General features: G+C 51.8%; 1 protein-coding gene across 4 annotated transcripts in view; it reads left to right on the top strand.

Moving 5' to 3' along the window:
• The first annotated feature begins 1,316 nt into the window (after nucleotides 1–1,316).
• Nucleotides 1,317–18,413, top strand: part of AUTS2 (activator of transcription and developmental regulator AUTS2) — a 1,198,592-nt gene continuing 1,181,495 nt past the window's right edge. For all 4 annotated transcript variants that reach the window (XM_074189337.1, XM_074189335.1, XM_074189336.1 and 1 more), the window contains exon 1: nucleotides 1,317–1,646. In XM_074189337.1, coding sequence (XP_074045438.1) covers nucleotides 1,317–1,646 — 330 coding nt within the window. The remainder of the gene's footprint in view (nucleotides 1,647–18,413) is intronic.

Below are 18,413 nucleotides of genomic sequence, written 5' to 3'. Positions count from 1 at the left end.
CGCACTTCCCCACGCACCCCACTCGGTGCCCACTCGGTGCCCACTCGGTGCCCCCGCGTCCCGCCCCCTCCCCGTGCACGACCCTCCCGGGGCAGGTCCCCGGGTCGTCCCGGCTCCGGGGGAGGGGAGCCAAGGGGCGCGCCCCCGGGAGGGCGGGGGGGGGGCCGTGTGCGCGGGCGGGGCGGGGGGGGGCTCTGGGGCCGGGCGCGCGCGGAGCCAGCCGGCAGCAAAGTTGCGGCGCGGGCGCGCGCCGCGCGAGCTCGGGCACGCCGGGCCCCCTCCGTCGGCGGCGCCCGCGCCCGGCCCGGCCCGGCCCGACGGCGGGGGGCGGGGGGGCGCGGAGGGCCGCGGCCGCCCCCCCCCCCGCCCCGCCCCCACTGCGCAGGCCCGGCCGCCCCAGCGCGCATGCCCCCGGCTCGCAGGCTCGGCCGGCCCCCAGCCTGGCGCTCGCTACACACTACAACCGGGGCTGGGAGGGGTGTGCGGGGGGAGTCGGAGTCACCCACGTGATCCAGCCCGGGCCGGGGCCGGGAGGAGGCGGGGGCGGGGGCGGGGAGCGGAGGGTGTGTGTGCGCGCGCGCGCTCCGCGGAGGGCGCGCGAGCGGAGGGGGCGAGCCAGGCGAGGCCGGCCGGGGAGGCGGCGGCAGGGGATGGGGCAGTGGCCGGGCGCGCGGAGCCGCAGCCGCCCGGGGCCACGCTGTGCACCGTCGCGCGCCCGGCTCGCTCCGCGGCCCCGGCGGCCCGGGCAGTAGCGGCGGCGGCCGAGCGCGAGGCGACAGGACCGCGGCGGCGGCTGCGAGGCGGCGGCGGCTGCGAGGCGGCTGGTGCCCGCGCCCCCCCCTCCTCCTCCTCCTCGCCCCCTCCCCTCCCCCTCCTCCTCGCCCCCTCCCCTCCCCTCCCCCTCCGGCGGCGCCTGGGCCGCTCACTCCCCGCCTCCCTGCTCTCGCGGGCTGAGGGCTGCCGGCCGCTCCGCTGCAGCCGCGGGGGCCCCGCGCCCCTCCGCCCCTCCCCCCGCCTCCCTCCCGTGGCATGGCCCCCCGCCTGGGGGGTCCCCGGCCGCCGCGCCCCCCCCTCGGGGCGCCCCGGACTTGCCCGTAGGGCGCGCTGCCCAGCGCCGGGGGGGGCCCGCTCGGCCCCGGGGGGCGCCGCCGCCGCCGCCGCCGCCGCCGCCGCCGCCGCTCGCGGGGTCCCCCGGCCCGGCCGCCCCCGGCCCGCCGCCGCCCGGCCTCGGGCGGAGCCCCCCTCGGCGCCCGCGCGCCCCCCGCCGCCCGCGGCCGGCCGGCCCCCGGCGGGGCGCGGTGCGGGCGGCGGCCGCCATGGACGGCCCGGCGCGCTGCCTCGGGCCCCGCAAGAAGCGCCGCTCCCGCTCCCAGCGCGATCGCGAGCGGCGCTCCCGGGCGGCCGGCTCGGGGGGCGCCGGCGGGGGGGCGGCCGGCCGGGCCCGCGGGGCGCCCCCGCCGCCGCCGCCGCCGTCCGCCGCCTCGTCGTCGGGCTCGGAGAAGGAAGACAATGGGAAGCCCCCGGCCGCGGCGCCGCCGTCCCGGCCCCGGCCCCCGCGCCGCCGGCGCCGCCGCTCCAGCTCGGCCGAGGAGGACATCATCGATGGCTTCGCCGTGACCAGCTTCGTCACTTTCGAGGCCCTGGAGGTGAGGGGGGGGCCGGGCCGGGGGGGCGGGGGGAGGGGCGGCCCGGGCCGGGCGCCGCCACGCCGCGCCCCCTCCCCGCCGATCGGGGGTCCCCGCCGCCCCGAAGTGTCCGGGGCCGCCCCGGGAGGAGGAGGGGGGGCGGCCAAGGTGAAGGCGGCGAGCACCGGGCCCGGGGCCAGCGGGGCCAGCGGGGCCGGCGGGGCCAGCGGGGCCGGGCCGGGGGCTGGCGGGGCCAGCGGGGCCGGCGGGGCCAGCGGGCCCGGGCCCGGGGCCGGCGGGGCCAGCGGGGCCGGCGGGGGCCAGCGGGGCCGGGCCGGGGGCTGGCGCGCCCGCCCCGGCCCGGCCCGGCCCGGCTTTTCTTCCCTCTGCCCCCGGGTGCGGGGCTTTGTGTGCCAGGGCGAGGGCGAGCGTGAGCCGGGCTTTATTCTCGGAGCACCTGCAGGACGCCTGGCGGGGGGGGCCGGGGCCGGGGTCGGCGGAGCCCCGGGCCCGCCCGGAGCCGGCCTCGGCCTTTGTCAGCCGCGGCCCCCCCGCCCGCAGCCCCGAGCCCCCCGAGAACGGGCCGGAGCGGGCGGGGGGCTCCCGGGGGGGGGGGGCGGGCTGCGCCTGAACCGGGGCGGAAGGCTCCGAAGGAAACTTTTCCTCCGTGGCTCCCGGGCCGGGGGCGCACCTCGGGCGAGGCCGGGCCCCCCGGGGAAGGGAGGACCCTTGTGACGGCTCGAGCCCGGCGCCCGTCCGGCCCCGCAGGTCCTGGGGCCCGGCCGGAGCCGGAGCACTTGGAGCCCCGCGAAGGCAGCCCGGCCTCTAACGGTCCTGCCTCCCTGCTGGAGCGGGTTTTCCTGGGGGGGCGGGGGATGGCATGATGCCTGGAACAAAAATCACAAGCGCCGAGGCCCCCCCATATTGTGTGGAATCTGGGGAACGGCCTCCCCCGTCCCCAGGGACCCCGGGGGACCAGACCCATTCTGGCTATGGCTTTTGGTTCTGCCAAGGTAGGAGGTCGCCACAGAGGCTGACCTCCCTCTCTCCCTCTCTCGCCCTCCTTTACTTCCTTGCTTTGCAATGCCGAGTCTCTCCCAGATAGGAAAGAACATGCTGCTGCCATCGCCTTCCCTGGCTGATTCAGGGCAGGGCTTGCCAGAGCTGGTTACAAGTGGTTGTGCTTCCAGTGGCTGTTTACCCTTTGCCCCCTGCATCTCCTCACACCTAGCGGGGGCCAGGGAGGGCCCCGGAGGCTAATGAGCATATCGACAGTTTAGATGTTTTCCTTAAACAAAATGGAAAAGAGGATTGTTTGAAGTGGGCAGCCTACCCTGTCCTTGGCTCATGAGAGGCAAGTTGGAAACCCTGGTGAAATGGGGCGTTAGGAATTTCATTCATTTATTTACTTGTTTATTTATTTTGTGTGTGTCAGACCCAGATCGATCGTCTTCTTGTTACCCTTCCCTATTTCTCCCAATGCCGTGATTTTTTTCCTTCTCTCTGTGCTGATTGTCTTAAGTTAATTTAAAGATGCCTGTTTTCCCCATTCTGTAACAATCCCCCACATCCAAATAACATGGGACTCCCTGGTATGGCTGGGTCAGAGGCAAAAGTTGTGAGCAGATGTGATTTGAAAGAGGTTTGCAATTTAAAAGGCTACATGGGAATGAGAAATGGGATTCACCAAGTGTGAGTGTGTGTGTGTGTGTGTGTGTGTGTGTGTGTGGTTAGCAGGGAAAAGGTACCTTGCTAAGCCTGTAATTCCTGTTGTCTCTATTTTGGATCATTTAAAACACTTGGACTTGCAGAACTAATTTGGGGGGACCTTCCCTCCCCAAACCCAAAGCTTTGATCCTATGCTATGTTCACTTTGAAAACCCTGATGCAAAAAATTATATATATATATATATATATGTATATATATATTTAAAGAATTTTTTTTATAACTTTTTTTAAAGGGGAGGAATTTTAGATCCTTGAGACACAGCTTAGGCAGACCTGTTATGAGCCTCTGTCAGAGGCCAACTATTGCAAAATCCAAACTTGAACCTTCACAGAAGTTTGTATTTAGAAACAGCAGCAATCTGATTGCCACCACTGCGGCTGGTGTGATGTTGCTGTTTTTGTTGTGTGCCTACTGGCAAAGAGGAGAGGTCAGGAATCTGAGCTCGGAATTCAGCCAAGTTCTCACCTTAATCCCCTAAAGAGCAAGAACATAGTCAGAGGCATGGTTTTGTGGCTAGTCCACAGTGGCTCCTTGGCCAGGGAGGGGCTTCGATTTACTTAGCATTTTTATTTTCATTTGTCTTGCGGGGGGATGCGTTTCTAGCTGGTAATAAAAGAATATGATGTGCCGATATCAACAAATCCAACTGGGAGTGATGTCCACCGACTGGCCCAAGGTGTGGGAGTGGACTTTGGATTTCCTGAACCTTGGCTGGGACCCTCTTTTTAGAGGCCTGGGAAAGCCTCGTTGGCAGTTTCAGGATCCTGGAGGAGAGCTGGGATCCTGGTTCAGTCTTGCAAGTGGGCAGGCTGGAAAGGAGAAGGGTCAGAGGGTACCTTTCTGGTCCGTTCTGGACACCGCGGGATGCTCTTCTGTCATTTTTGGGCAGACAGGGAAGCAGGCTTTCATTTAGAGTCTCTTTGAGGGGTTTGGGGGTAGAGGACAAGATTAGATAGATCTCTGCTTCTTAACATTTATGAATATCGAGGATATTGTATATTTAGATAATGATCCAGGTATAGGACCCCACTTGTTTTGAAAGGAAATAAGGGGGTAACTCTTTCCCCAAGTCCTTGGTAGCGTTTGTCCCCTCTCTGTTTGGAAGGGACTTCAGAGCCAATCCCATCATTTTACAGAGGGACTTCAAGCAGGTTTGGTGACTTGCTCAGGGTCACTTATATATGTAGTAAGTATCCTAGGAAAGATTTGAACCCAGACCCTCTGCCTGAACCTTCCCACAGTCTCTATGATGCTGCTTCTCTTCACTCAATGGGCTTCCTCAAACCTCGCTTTGCCTCTCCAGTCCCCAGTAGTCTCTTTGAGGGCTGTAGAGCCACCTTTCTTATAGCAGCTGCTAGCAGTGTGTTATCTTATTCTTGAACCTGTGTGGGATACTTTAGCAAATGGTGCTTTTGAGGAAGCGCAGTGTGTTTGGGAAGAGCAGGCCAAGGACTGATCACTCCTGTTGTCTGTGTTTGAACAAAGCCCTGGTCGGCCAAGGGGGTGGTGCAGCCATAGAATGAACCAGGAGTTTTGTGGGTCCTCGCAGTGGAGGCTGGTGGCTGCACCCTGCCAGGCGGATGGCTGGTGCTGGGCTAGCCAGGGAGAGAGATCACGCTGGAGACCTCCTTGGGGCCTTCCTTTCACAGCCCTGTTCCCTACCCAGTGGTGGTGAGGCTCCCTGGGCCGAATCTGAATTACACATAGGTGGTGTTGAGTGTAATAAATTCTTGTCAAATCTGACGTATGAATTAATCTTGTTCTTCCAGAGCAGTCAATCATCAAGTCAAGTATAGGAGTGTTTACTGCCTGCTGAAGGCTAGGGAAGCCAGGACCGAAGAAGAGGAGGGGTCTTGTCAAAGTTGACTGGTCCAAGGTCACACAATTAGTAGGTGGCCGAGGCCAAATTTGAACCTGGGACCTCCGATGTCTGAGTCAGTGCCTTTTATCTTCCCAATGGGATGAACAGTCAGAACTGACTCTAACATCAAAATAGGAATCCAGAGAAGGGGAAGGCCGCTTGAGTTAGCCCCTGGAGGACTGGATAAGATGTGGATTGAGAGAAAGGAAGGAAGAAGTGGGTAAAGGAAGATAGGATAAATAGTGTAACAAAACACAGTTTTGCCCCTTACTGGCTCTGTGACTTTGGATAAGTTCCTTGGCCCCTCTGGGACTCAGTTTCCCCCTCTGTAAAGTGAAGGAGCTGGAGATAAATGGCCTCTAAGGCCCCCTACCGCTCCAAATCTATGACCCCATCAGGCAACATTGTGTATGCTTTGTACAGGGGCTAGGGAGATGGTTGTTCCTGTTACAGAGAAAAAAAAATAAAAATGGATAACTATTATTGGGAGTGGGGTGACGTGGGGTGGCCAAGATTTGAAGAAGCCGGTCAAGAATTTGGTTGTGAGACCATTGTATCTCAGCCAGGCCTTGACCGGTCCAAGAGGGGTTTTAGGCAGTGATGTGGACTTGGTTCTCTTCCCTGTTATTTAGTTCTTCAGTTCACAGCTAAGTCTCCTCCCTGGGTGATGGGTGCAGAGAGCAGTCAAGACTCAGGGGCGTTGCTCATGACTGTTGAAGCCAGAGGACCCCCCCCCCCCCCATGCAGCATTGCTCTGCTCCCCCATTCTCTGCACCCCCTTTGGATCCCCCCCTTGGAAAACTACCTGATTCCTACATTGTTTCTACTTTGGAAGCCTCTCTTGGCAGTTTTAGGGCAGAGGTTAAAAACTGTAGATAACAGAAGGGTTTGGGATGGTCAGAGTTCCAGGGGATTATGTATCTAAAGAGAAGCTGTTTGTTAAGTAAGGGGTAGTGTCTTCTGTAAGACTTGCAGCTGGCTGTGTGTGTGTGTGTGAGAGAGAGAGAGAGAGAGAGAGAGAGAGAGAGAGAGAGAGAGAGAATGAATAGTTTCTGGAGTTAGGGAAAAGAGAATGGAAAATCCTAGAGTGTATGTGTGATTGATTATGCACTGGAGAATTGGGTGCCAGTATCAACCAATTATTGTTTATTTGGCTTAGCCCGGGAATCTGCCTCATGGGAAGTGATTTTTTTTATTATTTTAAAATTTTATTTATTTATTTATTATAAAAAAAATAGGTGCTGCCTTTTGTTTCTATGTCCTAATTATCTGTGGAAATACTCTTCTCCTAACAAAGAAAAACAAATAAAAGTACCTTAGATGGTCACCCCTTTTCAACAGTGAATCCACCATTCTGTCCTGAGAGCCTCTCAGCCCTATGCTGAGAAGTTTGTTCACCTTCAGTCCACTTTTGAGATTATTTTGATTTTAGATATTGGTATTTTGGGGCTGTGTGGATTAGATTCCAAGAGCAGGGGATGAGGCAAAAGATTGCTAATGGACTGTGTTAAAGAGTAAGTGTTGAGATGAGGTGACTGAGCTTGGGGAGCTCCATGGTGATAGAGACTTTGGGAAGAAGATCAGGTTGGGATTTGGTCAGGTTCTCACTGTGTAGGAAGAATAAGAGACAGTGAAATGAAGGGACCCCCCCCCAAAAAAAAAGTGATTTCTGAAGAATTTCTTAAGGGGATGAATTCACAGAATCCAGGTGATGGAGTTTCTTTTCTTTCCTGCCTCTACACAGGAGGCCTCATTGGATCCTCCTGAGAATATAAATAAGGAATATGGTCCCACTGGAGAGATAGGTTATTAAGAAATCCTGTAATTGGGAGCAGGAACAGGAATTGCTTGTGTTAAGGCTGAGAGCCTTGTGGACTTGTAGTCAGACAAATTCTGTCCTGGACACTGCCTGTCATTGGGACTGTGGGCAGGCCCCTCATTTTGTTTCCTTTTCTGTCGAATGGAGATCACACTGCTGGTAGGGACTGCTTTAGAAGGTGGTTTTTGTGAGGTCCTGTGTCCCCTTCCCACCCAACCCTCCTCTCTAAGATTACCTTCTGCTTGCCCCCATGGAGCTTGTGTTCGCCCTTCCCTGCATCTTGTCTTTCAACCCAAAATGTCATCTCCTTGGGGGCAGGGTCCCCATTCTGGCCTCCCTTGCATTCTCAGGGCTGCCCGCAGAGGAAGCACTTGGTAAGTCTTGATCAACAATCGAGGAAGGCAACACATATCAGGAACCTGAGGCAGTGAGCTGATCCACAGGACAGACACACGTCCTTTCTTGAAGCAGTGATATTATTGATTTTCTTGTTCAGTCATTTCAGGCATGTCTGACTCTGTGACATTTGGGGTTTTCTTGACAGAGATAGTGGAGAGGTCTTTCCTTCTCCAGTTCACTTGACAGATGAGGAAACTGAGGCAAGCAAGGTGAAGTGACTTGTCCAGGGTCACACAGCTAGGAAGTGTCTGAAAGTCACAGTTTTGAACTCGTCTTTCTGTCTCCAGGTTCAGTGTTTTATCTTTTGTGTTGCCCAGAAAGAAGTGGTAGAAAGAAGGAAGGACTCTCTTTTCCTCTTTCTCTCTCTCTCCCCTCTCCTCTGTCTCTGACTCTCTCATTCTTCTTTATTCTCTTTCATTCTCTATATCTGTTTCTTTCTCATTCTCTCTCTCTGTCTCTCTCTCTCATTCTTTCTCATTCTTTCCTCCTTTCTCATTCTCTTTCATTCTCTCTCTCTTTCTGGGATCTGGTCATGATTTATGGCTTGGAATCTCAGCAGTGCCAAACCAGTGGGCGGCCAGGCGGGTGCAGGGAACCGGGCTCCTGGGCAGGAATTCCATCTCTGGGTGGTTAATTTCTGAGGGGGTCCCTCCAGACACTGTTAACCCAGGTTGGTTGGTAGAAGGGGTGATGGGTATAGGCCGGTTGCCCCCTGGCCTGGGCTGTGAAGGTCAGTCACAGTGGGGAGGAGCCGCCTGTAGAAGGGGAAAGTGGTGGTAATTTTTTCTCTTGTCCATTTCTCTCCCTTTGCCCTTAGATCTGTGATAAATAGCCATGAAAATTGGATATGTAAGGGATTGGTAGCTATTACTTGACTTATAACCATGACTCATATAGTCTACTTGCCCCCTTTTGCCAAGGTTTTCTTAACTCTTTTTCTGCCCCCAAGAAACCTAGATCTTTCTGGTTAAGGACATGAGATTCTTGAGTTATAAGCCAAGGATTGTGGGCCCTGGGAAAGAATGGATCACTTGCCAACCTCAAAGGAAAGTGCAGGTAGTTCAGAAGAGAACCCCATTAAGCAGGGTTTGAAAGAAGGATGGGGCCCTCTTTATGAGAAAACCAAGCAGCTGAGAATAGGGTGAACTTGTTTCTCCTGCTTAATCTGCACAGGCTGTCTGGCTGAGCCATGCACAGGTGGACTGGTGATAGGTTTTGTTTAATGAACTGGCCCAGGCCTCTGGCTGGGAGGGGCCGCTCAAAGAGCTTGGCTTCCTCAGGTGGTGTTTTTTCCATTCTTGTTGTACTCTGGTTGCAGCTTCTTTAGGCCATCCTTTGTATCATTGGTGGTCCCACTAGCGCCTCCTGTCATGGGCATCACTGAGATTTTGAGATTGTCCAGTCCTCCCTTCTTATTTCTCATGACTTGGGATGTGACTTGCCTAAGGGGTCTCTCTGCTTGTAAGTTGCAGTTCTGGGTCTGGGTCCCTGGATCTAGATCTCCAAATGATGTGTTCTTTAGCATCGTTATGATAATGCTTTTACCTGGGGTTGATCAGGTACCCATTGCCTTGAGTTGTTCTGCCATCATAAGGGAAAAACGGATTGTGACTGCCCCTTGCTTGCGGTTCAGTAGCTAGATCTGAGTCAGGGAGTGGCCCATTGCCTTAGGGGACTCCAGCCTCCTTGGAATCATTCATTGCACCTTCTGTCTTCACAGAGATGTTTGATCCTTGTGAATTGTGCACTTCCCATTTGGGTCCTTAAAAACCAAAAGAAGAGTGGGCCTAGAGTCAGTGGAAGGCTGGAATGCATTTAAGGAAGAGGAATAGAGAGTCAGGAGGTTGTGGGATGAAGTGTGGAAACGTCCAACTGAGAGACTTCCTTTAGAGGTGCTTCATGGTCTGATGGCAGCTCTGGGGGAGGTTCCCTGGGGTCTTAGGGATTGCCCTCTCATCTACCCCTTTGGCCTTTGGGCTGCTGTTCTTTTTCTTCCTCCTCCTCCTCTTCCTTTTGCTTTGCCCTTTTTTTCTCTTTTTCTTTCTCTTCTTCTGTTTGTCTTCTTCCCTTTTCTTTCCCTTCCCTCCTCTTTCTTCCTTTCTCTTTTTTCCTTTCTCCTCCTTTTCTTTATCTTCTCTCTTTTTTCTTCTGTCTTCTTCCCTTTCTCTTCTCCCTCTTCCTTTTTCTTCCTTTCTTCTCTTCTTTCTCCTTCTCTCTTCTTTTCCTCCTCCCTTTTCCTCCTCTTCCTCCTCCCTCCTCTCCCTCTTTTTTCCTCCTTTTCTCTGACTCCTTTTTTTCTATTCCTCCTCCCTTCTCCCTCTTCCTTTCTTCCTTTCTTTTCTTCTTTCTCCTCTTTTCCCTCCTTTTCTCTGACTCCTTTCTTTCTCTTTTCCTTCTCTCCTCTCTTCCTCTTCCTTCTTCAATCTCCCCCTCCTCCTTTCCTTCCTCCCATTTGCTTCCCTGTTTACTCTTCCTTCACTTCCCACTTCCTCCCACTTTCCCCTCCCACATGGTCTTCCCAAGCAGGTACCACAGACCCCCAAACCTATACTTATCTTTAGACAATTTGCTGTCATTTAAATTGGCACCAAGCCCCATTAGAAATAGCCTTGTGATGCCCAGCTATAGATACCCTAGAAGGTCGGGGGAAAGCCCCAGGCTGTAAGTGATGGGGGGAAAAAAAGGTTCATGCAGGTGGTGGGGTAGGGGAGGGGGAGGGGGAGGGTGGCTTCTTCGATCCTGGGGTGTGGTGTAGGCCTGAACGAGGACAGAACTGCACCTTAGATGAGCAGATTATCTTCCCTTTCTGGCCAGTGGCTCAGGCTGTACCTTAAGGTTTGTACATTGGGGAGTTAGGGAAGAGGAGGGGCTCTTCAAATGGAACAGGACTCCTGCTGAGCAGTTGGTGGCATTCCTGGGCAAGGGTGATGCCAGCCAAATGCCAGGATTGTTTTCATCTGGATCTCACTTGCCATCTGTTGACCGTGTGGCACTCTTGCAGTTTGGGCAAATGGTGCCTCATTGGAGTTGTACAATTCTTAACACCAGGAGGAAGCCACCTTTCCTTTGTGGCAATGGGCCTTGGAGTTAGTAGGCTTGGTGGCCTTCGTTGGAGCCTGGATTTGGAACTTCCACCCCTTCACTTTGCACATTAGTCAACTGGGGCTCAGTGAGATGTTAGGGGACATGTCCAGGTCACACAGAGGCAGTGAAGTGACAGGATTTGGAGCCAAGGACATTCTCATTGTACCCTGAGTCTTCAGGGTTGGGGGGGGGTGACTCCAGGTAGCCCAGGTCACCTTGGGACCTCCAGAAGGGTGTCCCTCCAGGGTGGGGGGGTTCCTGAAATTCTTCAAACTTCCTAATTAGAAGCTGAGGGGGTCTTTCTTTTATTTCCATCACAGTTTACTGCTTTGGGGGCTGACTATACTCCTTTCCAACTCCTCAGAAAACTTGACTTTGCAATCAGAGGACATGAGGTCAAATCTCACCTCTGATGTTTACTTTCCAGGTGATCATGAGCAAGTGGACTTTTTTTTTCACCTTTTTGGAGGGTGAGGCAATGGGGTTAAGTGACTTGCCCAAGGCAACGCAGATGTGGACTTTCAACATTCTGGGCCTTGGGGAAAATGAGGGAGGTGAGTGAGGAATAGATGGCTTTTCTGCTTCTAGAGCAGAAAGCCCATGGGGGAATCAGACCAATCATTGGTTCGCTTACCCAAGAGGTAACACTCATACTTTGGACCTAAGGAGCTCTGGGTTCTTGGGAGTGGGGGAGTGCAAAGATGAGAATGGAAAGTCCTTACCCCTGCCTGAACCCCCCCCTTCTAGATAATAACTTGAGGCTCTTGAACCTCAATCTTCCAAGGTCATCCTCAGCTTCAAGTTTCCCAGGTCTGTGCACTGAGATGCTTCTTGGGGTGTCAGTCATGAGAGGAGATCTAAGGTCTAGAAACCTTTGGACAGAAGAGAAAATCAAGGCCGTGGAGGTCAGTGACTTGTCTCAGGTCCAAGGAAAGATTTGAACCCGGGGCTCCTTGACATTTCTCTTTTGAATGTAAAAGCTAAAGGAGAGAGGTGACCAGGTAATTTCTCCACAGCAGAAATCCCAACACCTTCCACCCTCAATCTCTTAGTAAATATTTAGTTGGCAGAGAACATCCCGAGGTCTTGGGTTTTCCTCTGCTCAGAAATCGTCTTCTGAGTTAAAACAAAATTACACTTTTCCCCAAGACAACAGAGGAAGTGTGTATTTGACACCTTCTTAGACTGTGAGCCAGGTTTATTTATTTATTTTGCTTCTAGTCCCCATTTGTCTTTGGTGAGACTTGTTATTTGTATTCTGAGAGTCAGCCTTGTTCAAATGTGTCTACCCAGCTGGCTATTTAGCCTCACCACGCTGGCTCCTATGGCTGCTCAGAGGACTTGGGAGGGGTAAAGATCTGGGTTCATATCCTACCAGTAACTCCAAGTGGGCCACCTGAGCCCCATCTGTAAAATGGGGACAGATACTGGCTGTAAGGTCAGACTCAAGTGGCTCCTGTCAGATGTCTGTCAGCATCTATTCTTTTTTTTTGGGGGGGGGGGGGCAAGGCAATGAGGTTAAGCAACTTTCCCAAAGTCACACAGCTAGTTCATTGTGAAGTGTCTGTGGCTGGATTTGAATTCATGTTCTCCTGACTCCAGGGCCAGTGCTCTATCCACTGTGCCACCTAGCTGCCCTAGTCAGCATCTATTCTATGCCACATGTTTGTGACACACTTTAATGCAATTTATAAACACCTCGTGATTATGATGGTGTGGTTTATAAACCATTTTACATATGATGCCAAAGGAAGAGGGACCTTAGCTTAGAGGTCCTGTAACGAGGTCCTAGGTTTAGAGCTAGGAGGCATCTCAGAGGTCTAGCCTAAACCTTTATTTTACACAGAGGGAAACTGAGGCATAGAGTGGTGAAGTGAAGTGGTAGAACTAGGAATTGAACCCATTTATTCTGGCTCCATGGGCAACTAGATGGTCAAATGGATAGACCACCATGTCTAGAGTTAGGAAGACTTGAGTCCTAGCTGGGTGACTCTGGGCAAGTCACTTCACCCTGTCTGCCTCAGTTTCCTCATCTGTCAAATGAACTGGCAGACCACTCCGGTATCTCTACTAAGAAAACCCCCAGTGGGGTCATGGAGCGTTGGAGAGGACTGAATAACAATTTATGATTCCAATCTCAGAACTCTTTCTGTTGTATTCTGCTGCTTCCAGGAATTCTCTCATTGTTCAGATGAGGAAACTAGTGAAGGAAGAAGTATTTATTTATTAAGGACTGTGTTTGCATTTTGGGGATGTAGAGAGAAGACATGACAGTCCCGGCCTTCAAAGAGCTCCCCCTCTAACTGGGGGACACAGCCAGTAGCAGGGGGCTGGCACAGCCTGGAGAGCCCAAGAGTGCGGGCACAGGGTGGGGGGGCAAGAGCCAGGCTGGAGCCTACACTAGGACGATGATGGAGGCAGGTGGGAGTGGTGGTGGTCCTCCTTTTGCCTGGAAGGGGGAGAGTTGTTGGCTCCCATTTCTCCCAGGGGGTGTGAGCCGCCGTGTCTTCCTGAATGGCAGCTTTGATGGGGGGCCCTGGGGCCCAGAAAGGGATGGAAGGAAGAAGACAAGGAGGGACGGCTCTCCTTGAAGGAAAGACTTCCTAGGGGCACCCAGTAATTTAGCCCACTTAGCTCTGATCTGGTGAACTGAAGAGTGTTCCATAACCTTCACTTTAGGCCTGGGGCTGGGGTGGGTTTGATGCTGAGTGTCAGTCTATGGGGGGAAATGGCCCCACTGCCATCCATGTCGTTCATGACTGTGAAATGCCCCCCTTTTTTCTCCCAGTGATTTTTCTGCTACTACACACAGCTCCTCATTTGAACACAACATCATGTTTTTAAGTGGGCCACTCTCTTTGTCATCCTGTGCAAACGCCTTGTGACTAATCTTTTGCTTTAAAAAGAGATGAATTTAATGAGTTATGAGACCAGAAATGATGTCAGGCTGATCAGCTGGCTGTTTGCCAGCCTAGAATGCCCAAGAAGAGCTTGCCACTAAATCACCAAGGGTGCAAGGGGGAATGTGGTTACTTTCTCAAAAGAAACCCCAAACCAAAACTTCCCCCCAAAAAACACAAAAAACACCCCCCCCCCATTCAATAGAACGAACATTTTTTTTTATCTTGTGTCTGCTTTGATCTGGGCCTTGGGATAGATCTAGAGAAAGACAGGGTGCAGAGCGGCATCAGGTAGACAGACCAAGGCCAGCAGGGAGGTGTAGGTGGTGGTGGGAGCACCTGGATTCAGGTTCCATCTGGCATCTTATCACGTCCTGGCTCTGGAGCTGGAGGGACCCCGAAGACATCTCAGAGGGTTTCTTCAAGGGGGATCAAGTGGGATCAAGTGGGACAGGTAGAATTCGAACCAGATCATCTGATTCCCAAGCATCCTGAGACAGTGCAAAACTCACTGGCTATGGACACGCCTTTGGGCCTTGGTTTCACTGTAAAGTGAAGGCTGGCTCTGAGACTGGACAGGTGTGTCCCTCACACACACACACATTCTTCTTTCCTCATTTAGTTTTTGGTAGAGCTTGAATTTCCTTATCTTGGAGTGCTGTATATAATTATATTATTGTTCTTTATAAGTCAGGGCCTACCAGGACCCAGGGTTGATTTCCCCCATTTGGGAGAAAGGCTGGGAAAGCCAGCTGAGGAGTGTGACCCCCCAAAGCCCACCTGGGAAGCTGGGCCCCCAAGCTTTAGATCTGCACGACATGTTGGGGGAAGCATCTTGCCGCTTTCTGCTGAACTAGAAAATTGATAACAACTGTGTGTGTGTGTGTGTGTGTGTGTGTGTGTGTGTGTGTGTGTATTTATAGCCATTCACATAATGAAAAGAAGTTTTCGTGAGATTGTAATAAGGCATCAAGATGGCTATAATTAGAACAGAAGCAGATTGGCACGCTGAATTCAAAGCAAACAGTTGGCCCAGGCTACCTGGGCATTGTGACTTGGGCCTCATTGGAGGGGCTGCCTACCAACATGCAGAGCCAGGGACTCTGAGGACCCTCCTCAGTTATGCTTTATTTTTCTTTCCTTTCTTCCCATCTCAACTTGTTGGGTTTTGGGGTGGCTCTGAAATGGATGGTTTCTGAGCCCAGACAGCTGCCGGCCCAGGGAGGGGACCCCTCCATGAAGGAATGCAGGGGCTCTCCTTTGGAGCCTGTTGGATCAGTGCCCTGGGATAATCCAGATGGAATTTATATTAAGAGAGAGAAGCTGCCTTCCCAAAGTTTGTACTTGGGTGGGGCTGACTTCACCCCTAGACTAGTCCTGAGAGATCTGGGCAAGCCTAGTGTTTGTTGGTAAAGAGCCAAGAAGAGCTGGGTTCAAGTCTCGCCTCGGATACGGACTGGCTGTGTGATACTGGAGACGTCTCTGTCTATATGGTCTCTCTCTTTATATCTATCTATCCTGCATAAGCATAAACATGTGGTTCTTTATTTACAATGGTCCTATGCACACGCACATGTATGCATCCACATGCTTATGTCCATACGTGGCTGTGGACAGATATGTGTGCATGTAGGCATGTATCTCCATATATATAGAGTTCTTCAGACATATGAGGGTTCTAAAAGGACCCTCTACCTCCAGAGAAAGTATGCTTTAAGTTTCCCCATCGTGGCGTCCCCCATTGTGCTTTTGCTCTGTTGTGGGCTGACCTAAGAAAGGAAAGGGGAATTCTTTTGGAGTTTTGAGGAAGCTGCAGATGTCACATAAAGGCCAACAGACAACATAGAAAAAGTTTAGGAAGTCAGGAATGCATAAAATACATGTGTAGAATATGTATTTACTACATGGTGTAAATTTATACACATTTATAAAATTATGTAATGTCAACATAACTTAGCTTTTAATACCATAATAACTCAGACTTCTTCTCTAGTATGAAGGGAAGGCCAAAAGATTTTCCAGATTGAGAGGCTGCTGTGCCTCTGACTCCCATGATGTGGAAGGACTGGTTGAACGAATGCAAAAATATTTATTCACCTTATTAGGGGATGGATAGAGTGTTGAACCTTTTCTTAGTACATTGCAATTCTACCACTGACTAGATGCCAAAAAAAAATCTTCCTCCTCTCTTCTCCTAACAGGGAGGATTCGAATCCAAGACATTTGACACCAGGGAAAGTATTTTTGCATAGGCCACTTTTTAGGACCTTCTCTGTCTGATGTGAATTTGAGACCAGCTATTATTTATGACTGTCTCTCCCAGCCCAAGAATCCTGTGGTTTTGTTTTTGTTTTTGTTTTCAGTGTGTTTGCGGTATACCAGGGTCTTCTCCAGTTCATTGTTGGCAATCTGGGGATTGTGCCCCCTCCCCAGATCGTGTCCCCCTCCCCAGATGGGGGACCTCGTTTTGTGTTTTCCTGGGGCAGGGATGTCTGGGAGCTATTAACTCTGAGCTTGGTTCCCCTGTCTGTGTTCCAGAGGAGAGCCCAGGCTCGTCCTGTGGACTTCAAAGAGGGGATTGTTCAAAGACGCTCAGATCGTCATCCTTTTTTTTTTTTTTTTTTTAAAAAAATAGGGTTGTCACGATTTTAAAAGTGTGTGGTGATGGTTAATAGGAGGCAGCTATAAATACAGAGTCGTTAGGAGGCTGCTGGGGAAGTGGGAGAGAGGCGAAGGGGAGCGGACTTCACGTCTTGCAGTGTGCTGCCATGTTCTGCTCCATTGATGGCCAAGGGTGATCCTGGGCCTTTGCCAGGAGTCAGGGGTATCATTGGCTTGGCCATCTTTCTCCTGCAGATTTTTTTTTTTTTTTGATTTTTCAAGGCAATGAGATTAAGTGGCTTTGCCAAGGCCACATGGCTAGGTAATTATTAAGTGTCTGAGACCGGATTTGAACCCAGATTCTCCTGACTCCAAGGCCAGTGCTCTATTCACCGTGCCACCTAGTCGCCCCTCTCCTGCAGATTTTTTGACCTTTGGACTCAGTGGACGTCTCCATCATCACTGGGGCACAGCCAGGCTGAGAGGCAGCCTCGAGTAATGGAGGGAGTACCGGCCTTCTCTTCAGCTGGGAGTCAGTCAGCATTGGTGGATAGAGCACCAGTCCTGGAGTCAGGAGGACCTGAATTCAAATCTGTATTCAGACACTTACTAGCTGTGTGACCTTGAACAAGTCACTTAACCCTGATTGCCTCACCTCCAGGGCCACCTCCATTTGTCCTGGTCCATATCTGGTCACTGGACCCAGATGTCCCTGGAGGAGAAGTGAGGCTGGTGAGTTAGCACAGCCCCCCCCCCTCCAGTTCATGTAATGTCGTGACATCACCTCCCTGATATCCTGCTCTTTTTCTAGACCAAAGGTCAGACATCATCCTCATCAGCAATCAGCAAACACTGATTAAGGACCTTCTGTGTGCAGAGATGAAAATGAAATCCATTCTGCCTTTGAGGAGCAGATGTGATTTGGGGACAGTAGAAATAAATACAAACTATATACAAGGTTAATACAAAATAATAATGAATACAGCATGAAGTAAGACGCCAAGTATTTCCTGGGGTTGAAAGTCACTTCTGGCAAATATGATTTTTTGCCAAAGATGAACGGGGGCAGAGATGATAACTTCAGTATGTTTATCCCGACTCAGTCTCTCAATATCACCCCCCCCCCCCCCGTGCGGCTGTCTACTTTTAATCATTCATGAACATAAACTTAAAAGGAAACTAGTAAAACCCTCCTTTTATCTTCATTTATTTCAACACAGAATTAATTTTTAACTGCCCTGATCACCTCCGTTTCCAGACTCACCCGTGATAATAAATTAAATTTATTGAGCATGTAAACGGCAAGCCACGGGTGAGACAAGGGCCACCTTTAAAAGGTGCCCTCTGCTCTCCGAAAAAAAAAAAAACGTTTTTATTTTCCCTGAATCCAAAGTCTCTGAAAGGTTCCCTGGGGTGTCGATGGTAACACATTTCAATCCCTGGAGTCCCATAGTGGTACCAGGTAGCTCCTCTAATGGAATTTTTTTTAACTTCTCATTTGAGCACTTTCAAAAAAAAATCCACCCCAAAGTTTTCCCTTTCCATTCCAAAAACCTCTTCTTTTATGTTTTGATTTAAATTTTTATTAGTGTTTTCTGTTTTTGTAAATCTCAAAAAACAAACTGTTCTGTAGGACCCTGGGCAAGTCACTTGAAAATGATCTGTGCCTTAGTTTCCTTTCCTTTAGGATAAGGGAGTTGAAATCCATCACCACAAGGTCCCTTCTAGCTCTGTGATACCTCTGATAGTATGTATATACAATGCTCCATACCCATAGTTCCCCACCTCTGTGATGAGGGAATGGAGGTAGACTTATCCCAGGGATCTCTTAAATTTCTCCTTTGCCACTATTTTGTTTTCTGGGTGATTCAAACTCCTGAGATCCCCCCCCCCCGAGAGTTGTAAAGTGGACATTGGCTGGATTTTGGAAAACAGTGGTGGGTAGGGGGATCCAAGAAGTAGCTTAAATTATTACCCCCCCGCCTTGTAATCATTGAAATGACTAATTATATTTTGTTTGAACTTTGTTCATTTTGTTTTAATGCATTCACACACACTTTTTGTGGCTTGGGTATCTTGCTTTTCTTCAAGATCAAAAGTTCTAACCTTTTTTGTGTTTAAAAAAAACTCCTTGCTCAGTTTGGGGGAATGTCTGTGGACTCCTTTCGGGGCCACCATATGCTTGTAAAGGAAATGCTCAGATTTCAGTTAGACGGTGAAACTAAAGATGGAATGTTCTTCCTGTTCAAGATTATGAACCCCATACTAAGAACCCCATTTAGAGAGTCTGTCCGCTGTTCAGACTTTCCTCTCCTTTTTCCTTCCTTTCTTTTCCTTTCCCTTTGTTCCTCCCTCTCTTTCCCTTCCTTCCTTCCCTCCTTCCTCCCCTCCTCTC

This window comes from Macrotis lagotis, chromosome 5 (assembly GCF_037893015.1).
Source record: "Macrotis lagotis isolate mMagLag1 chromosome 5, bilby.v1.9.chrom.fasta, whole genome shotgun sequence".
NCBI classification, from domain to species: Eukaryota; Metazoa; Chordata; class Mammalia; order Peramelemorphia; family Peramelidae; genus Macrotis; species Macrotis lagotis.
Note: the sequence above shows the minus strand (reverse complement) of the source record. Positions and strands in the feature narration are given on the sequence as shown.